The sequence below is a fragment of the Marmota marmota genome, unplaced genomic scaffold, assembly GCF_001458135.2.
Source record: "Marmota marmota marmota unplaced genomic scaffold, marMar, whole genome shotgun sequence".
Taxonomy (NCBI): Eukaryota; Metazoa; Chordata; class Mammalia; order Rodentia; family Sciuridae; genus Marmota; species Marmota marmota.
In genome coordinates this window covers 4,952,447-4,958,979 of record NW_026000102.1, presented here as the reverse complement: position 1 = coordinate 4,958,979, position 6,533 = coordinate 4,952,447, and the positions used below count along the sequence as shown (strand labels likewise).

The 6,533-nt window shown below is 56.9% G+C and overlaps 1 protein-coding gene across 1 annotated transcript in view; it reads right to left on the bottom strand.

Annotated features, from left to right (window-relative positions):
* Gpr153 (G protein-coupled receptor 153) overlaps positions 1-4,337 on the bottom strand; it is a 7,041-nt gene extending 2,704 nt beyond the window's left edge. The window contains exons 1-4 of the mRNA XM_048783563.1: positions 3,389-4,337; positions 2,581-3,010; positions 779-971; positions 19-212 (exon numbers count right to left, since the gene is read on the bottom strand). Of these exons, the coding sequence (XP_048639520.1) occupies positions 19-212; positions 779-971; positions 2,581-3,010; positions 3,389-3,744 (1,173 nt within the window). The 5' untranslated portion in view covers positions 3,745-4,337. The remainder of the gene's footprint in view (positions 1-18; positions 213-778; positions 972-2,580; positions 3,011-3,388) is intronic.
* Between the last annotated feature and the right edge of the window lie 2,196 nt (positions 4,338-6,533).

The window sequence follows — 6,533 nt, the reverse complement described above, 5'->3', positions numbered from 1 at the left end:
CTCCTCCCCCACCCCCACCCCCCCTACCTGGAGGTACTGCATCTTGTCCTCCTGCAAGGGCCGCAGTGGGTAGAGCTGAGGCAGACCCTCCTCCAGGGCAGAGAGCTCATACTTGGCCATCCTGTCCAGGGCCACAAAGTCACCGCCATAGCTGTAGTCAAGGGAGCGCTCCAGCACCAGGTCTGGAGGGACGCTGCCCTCCAGGCTGCTCTCTACAGGGCAGGACAGAGGCAGAGGACTGTAGAAACTTTGGGGCCTATGGGAGGGAGTCCAGGGGACCCCCCATCTCACACAGACACAAGGCAGGGGACTGGTTAGCTGAAAAGAGCAAGGCCGAGGTCCTGGACCAAATCCTAGCTACTTCCGCCTTTAGTTGAACCTGGGAGGTCAGATACTGAGCAAGTTTCCTCATCTAGGATATGGGGTGGGACCTGAGGTTACCTGGGAACTTCCTGGGACTTAATATGCACAGGGATGAGAGTGCCTACACAAAACCAGCCTAAGGTGACACTGTGACTGCTGCAGGGGCCCCTGCGGCAGTTCGCTGTAAGGTTGGGGTGGGGTGAGGAACACAGAGTGTTGGGTTAACTGGAACCCCGTGCAGCAGGGCATGGCGGGAACAATGCAGGGGGATGTTCAGCTTGGCGCTGATACAGGGAGTATCTGCAGCTGAGAATGGGGTCGCCTAAGTGCTATGGGGATCTCCAAGGCAGCTGTTTTCCCACTGACCTCACCTGGTCGTCACCCTTCCCAGGGACCACTCACAGGTCGTCCTTACCATCGTCTGAGTCCACATCGTTGGCCATGAGGGCCATGCACTTCTCCCAAACAGCCTTGAGGTCTGCCCGGTATCGGTCACAGGCCCAGAGGAACACAGGCAGCAGCAGGGCCTGGGCCACAGAGCACCACAGCACACAGAGCACCATCCAGGGTGCCGAGGCATCAGCCCGCAGGCTGCTGAAGCTCACCACCTGTGGGCACAGGGCTAGGCCTGACGGCTGGACCCCCAGCCTCCCTCCCAGCCTCCGCCACCCCCTTCATACAGCAGGTCCAATAACCCACTGGCCAGAGAAGGAGGTGGCAGTCACAAATAGAATTCTAGGCCCTTGGAGGAAAGGGCAAAGGTGTCTTGCCCACCAAGAACTGCCCACATATTCCTATGTGCCCAGCCCTTCACAGTGTGGCTGGCAGCACTGGGGAGAAGGCAGTTTGCCTTGCTGTGCCCTTTGCAGGTGAGGAGCAGTCCTGGGAACGGGTCTCCAGCAGGCACTTTGAAAAGCCAGCCCCCACCCCCTGCTCCTCCTTGGCCAGTGGCCTCCTCAGCGCTGCCCTTGTGCCAGGCATCTAGGGCCCACACTCCCAGTGGTTTCTGGATCAGTTCCCAGGGCCCCTTCATTTCTCCTGTCCCAGGAGAGCCCTCATGGCTCTCCCCACCTGGAAAGAGTGGCATTTAACAACTCCTACGACAGAATGGAAGTATGCATACTGCAGACATCATGAGAGTTTTGCCATTTATGAGCTGTGTGACCCTCAGGAAACCACTAAACCTCTCTAGAGCTTATTTTCTTCATAAGTGAAATGGGCTAAGAGCACCCCACACTAGAGAGGATGAGATACAGATTTCAGATACTGTTTATAACATGTCCATAAATGGCACTTCCCTGCTCTGAAGAGAAGCCAGACAGACCCTTTACCTCTTCCCAGCGCCCGCTCTGTTCCTATGTTGCTGTGGTTTCTCAGCTCCTTCCTGCCATCAGCACAGGGACAGGATGCCAGGCCCCACTGTACACCTAAGGACTCAGTAGCTGGTGGATGGGGAGCAGGTGAGCAGGGGCTGCATCCCAAGGGAGCCCCTAACCCTGAATCTGCCACCCCTAGCTGCCTTTCTGGAGCTGTGCCCTACAATGACTCCAGGGACATGGCCCTCCCTGCTGCTTGGATGAAGCTCCCGAGGGGCCCTGGCTGAGATTCCCTTCTTGTCCCATTCCAGACATTCAGGCTAGAGCCCCATGGCCAGAGAGTGTGGCTACTAGGTGTCCAGAGTTCATTCTTGGGCCAGCTAGGTACCAGCTGCAGAGAAGGCCCCAGGCAGTCCCACTGGACCTTGGACCTTCATTATCAAGGCCTCCATAGACAAGCGCTCACCTTGACCTTCCTGAGCCCTTAGGATCAAGCATAACTTCCCAGAACATTCAGGGCCTGCCTGACCTTGCCCTGTCCAATCTAACTCCTGGCTACTGACCTGCCACATCTGGGCCCTGGGCCTACTGGAAATGTGAGGACATGTCACCTCACCTCCCATACCCTCTGCATCTAAGTGGCCTCTGGTGACAGGAGGAATTTCCTTCGAAGTGTGACAGAAGAGACTGTAGTCACCTGATGTGGCTTTGAGTCCCACCAAAGCTGCCCTGACTTTTAAAAGAGTCATATACTTCCCTGAACCTTGCTTTTCAAACCTGTAAAATAGGTACGAAAATGTGCAGCTGAAAGGGGTCCGAGGCTTCCACCACCCGATGCCCAGCCTCTGACTGCCCCAAGCCCATGGCCCCTGACAGGCTCTCCACCGACACCCTCACCCACCAGTACGGGGAGGCCCATGAGGCAGTCATAGATGACCACGATGGTGGCCACCAGGCCTGTGATCTGCAGCGAGGTTCTGGCAGGCTCTGAGCCATCGATGGAAGAGCGGCGCTTGCCCTGTGCATCCTCCACCACGATGGTGGGCACAGTGAAGGTCTGACGGTCAGCCTGGCGTCCCACCTGCACCACCAGCGTCTGGAACAGGGCAATGGCTGTGCAGACCACCCCCATGGCCACACTGCCGCCTACTAGCAGCAAGAAGCAGACACCGAAGCCCAGGCCAATCTCAGCCACAATGAAGCGGCAGCCGTGGGTATAGAAGCGTTCACTTGTGTCGTGCCAGCCGACAGCAGGCAGAGCCGACAGGATGAAGGACACCATCCAGATGCCCATGACTGTGTGCACTGCCTGCTTCTTGGCGTTGCTCAGCCTGGTGTGGGGCAGGGCAGGACAGAGGAAACCAGTGTCACTCACAGGACCTGCAGAGGGTCATGACTGTGCCTAGCTGCCCCCCATACATCATAGTCATGGCTCAATCAGCGTGGGGGGGCCCTGTCTCTCCCAGGAGATGCCTGTGCACACTGCCCACATCCCTCTTGCCAGGTATTCCTCCACTGGGCACCGGTGTATTCACACCCATATGTGCATGTCCCCAGCAGCCCAGAGCCACCCTCCTGACCGCCCTGCCCACTCTAGCACAACACAGGTGTGGCACAATCACACAGGGCCCTTGCAGGTGCGCACAGGTACACTGGGCACGTCTCTTCATGCACGGTCCTCATAAGGGCACCAATTCTCACATGCTCACCGGTAGTTGACAGGCCAGCGGACCATCCACATGCGGTGATAGGAGAGGGAGGTGACAGAGAAGCAGGTGGCCAGGGTGAGGGTGTAGAAGGTGGACACGAAGACCTTGCAGAGGCCCTCATTCCATTCATAGTCAGGACGCTGCCGTCGCAGCTGCACCACGGCGTAGGTGGCGATGGGCACGGCCACGTTGAGCATGTGGGTGGCTGCGAGCGTGCACAGCAGGAACTCCAGTGGCTTCCACTTCTTCTGTTTGGCACCCACACTGAGGATGCCCCAGGCGTTGGCCAGCAGGGAGAGGCCTCCACACGCCAACCAGCCCACCGCGCTGCCAGGCAGTCGCCGCTCATCACTCATGGTGCAAACAGGAGCTGGCAAGCGGCCGAGGCATCCTCCTTGAAGTCAGACCTTGGCGTGAGCAGCAGCCCTCACACACGGTGGCTCAGGGACACCAGGAACCACGAGCAGCTGGGGGCAGGGGAGCACTCAGTGACTCCCCTCTGACCACAGTACGGGAGCTCTGGGCTGTGGGAATGGGGGAGTCCCCGCCTGTCTGGTCCTGTCTCACACCAGGCCTCCTGCCCGGGAGCCAGCACCCAATAACTGTATGTTCCCTCACTTCTGCCCACTCCTGATCAAGGCTTAGAATCTGGGCTTTCTTTCAGGTCATCTGCATCCACAGGCCAATGGACACTCTTGCCTCAAGTGTGTCCTGGTCCTGTCCCAGAACAAGCCCTCTTCCCATCAGACATTCCAAGGTCCTCACACTGCCCACCCCAGGCCTCCCCAGCAGGGCTTTCCCCGTAATTCATCCCACCTCATTGGGCCCAGGGGGCCCATGCCCAGGAGGATGAAGCTCTCTGAAACTCCCTCCTCTTCCTGATTCACCAAGTGACCTGTGAGGAATGGTGTGTCTCTAGCTGGGGATGGAGAGGCCACTGAAGCCTTAGCCAGATTACCCGGCTCTCAGGCAGGGAAAGCAATGTCCTGGTAGGCTTTTTTTTTTTTTTCTTCTCTACTAGGGACTGAACCCAGAGGCACCCTACTGCTGAGCCCTTATTATTATTACTTTTATTTATTTGCAGCCATGCTGGGGACTGAACCCAGGGCCTTGTGCATGAGCTATATCCCCAGCCCCAACTATTATTTATTTTTAAGTTTTTTAAAAATATTTTTTAGTTGTTAATAGACCTTTATTATTTATTTATTTATAAGGGGGTGCTGAGAATCGAAGCCAGAACCTCACACATGCCAGGCAAGTGTGCCACCGCTCAGCCCCAGCCCCGTACTACTTTTTAAAATTTGAGACGGTCACTTAGTTACTCAGGCTGGCCTCAGCCTCCCAAGTGCTGGGATCACAGGCGTGTGCCACAGCACTCAGCAGTTGCCTGGCGTTCTTTTGGTATGTCTGCTGCCCACTCCCTGGGACGCTCAAGCAATGTGTCTTATTCATTTCTGGGTCCCTGCCCCAGACCTGCTGGGACCCTTGGCCCAGGGGAGGAGCACAGTCTGGACACAAGTGCCTTTTAACAGCTCGGGGCCAGGGGAGGGGACAGCTATGGCCAGGAAATTCCTTCCCAAACAGAGGAGCCTCCCTTCCAGTACCCAGAGCCAGTGTGGGAGGAAGGGTAAGAAGCAGGTGGCCAGGGTGAGGGTGTAGAAGGTGGACACGAAGACCTTGGGATGTAGGGTGACCCTCCAGCAGCCATTCTTGTGTCCAGCAACACTCTCTGGCCATGGTGCAGAGGCCACAAGGTGAGGGAGAAAGAGCATAGGCTTGACAGGGTGCTCCCAGCTTCTTAGCTGATGCCTCTGTGTCCCCCTTTATCATCAGACATGGCAGTGCCTACCTTGAAGGATTAGGGTAGGTAGGTAATGAGCTATGCCAGTGGTGCCAAGGGTGGATCTGGGCATGGAGCAAGTGCTTACTAAATGCTTGCCAAGGCCAAGACACTGAGGTTGGTGCAGGTGAACCTCAGACCAGCTTTGGGGTGAGGAGGTCACAAGGTCTGCATCTGGCCTTTGGTTTGCCTGGCAACCTGTGGAGGGTGAATGACCACCGTGGGCCAGAGGCTGCAGGCACCAGCAACCTCTACCGCATCAAATCGGTAACAGGGCTCAGCATGAACCTGGCGGGCCAGGATCTATTTCTACCTGCATTGGGCTGCCTCAGCTGTCAGATGCCCAAGCATACTCTGTCTGACCCTTGTGACTTTGGCCCTGTCTGGTTCACCCTGACCTGTGTTGATTCCTGGTACAGGGTGGTAAGGAGGACACCAGACTACCAGCACAACACTTCACAGTGCCAGTTCTTTCCCTTGTCTAGCCTAACAGTGCCTTGCTGAAGGGAAAGCTCTAGGTCTATGGGCAGGGAAACATGCCCCCTGGGTAAGGGAGGAAGCATCCTCCTGCAAACAGGTAGGTACACTCCTACCACTTAGTATCTCCAGAAACTTTGTGTGATGAATAATGTTGCCATCCCCATTTTAAAGATGACCATAGAGGCAGAGAGAGGTAAAACCATTTGCTCATGCCATTATATGCCTGAGCCAGGACCCAAACTCCACATGCCTGACACCAAAGTCTCTACCTCTCAAACCCTAAAATGTCTGGGAAGGAGGCATTTGTGTTGCTGTTGCCCGAGGGTGAGGTGGTTCTGGGCCTCCTATCCTCATAGGGCAGATCCTACTGCCTGGGAACACCACTGCTTCAGGCTGAGTGCAACAGAGAGGAACCCTGGACAGTAGGGTCTGGGGTGGGGGAGTAATGTCCTGGGATGGTGATGGGGGTAGACACAGGTCTTCAGGTGAACAGTGGCAGGGTTCTGGCTGTGAGAACATCACGCCCCTCTCCTCCGTGTTGATGATGGGAGATCCACTGAGCACAGACCCACAATTCATGCTTCACAGGGAGCAGCAGCCACGGGGGTCCAAACCCCAGGCCCAGGTCCTGGGCCTGCCACTACCCTGCTAGCAAAGCTCCTCCCGCACTGCACTCAAGGCATCCTCAAGCGTTTCCAGGATGGGGCTTCCCACTCCCCGCCAGGATACATGCCCTCCCCAACTCAGGGAAGACTGCAGGTGCCTCCTTTCGGTCCTGGTACCCACCCAGGCCCTGAAGCCTCCCGCCGCAGGGTCTGCGGGCGG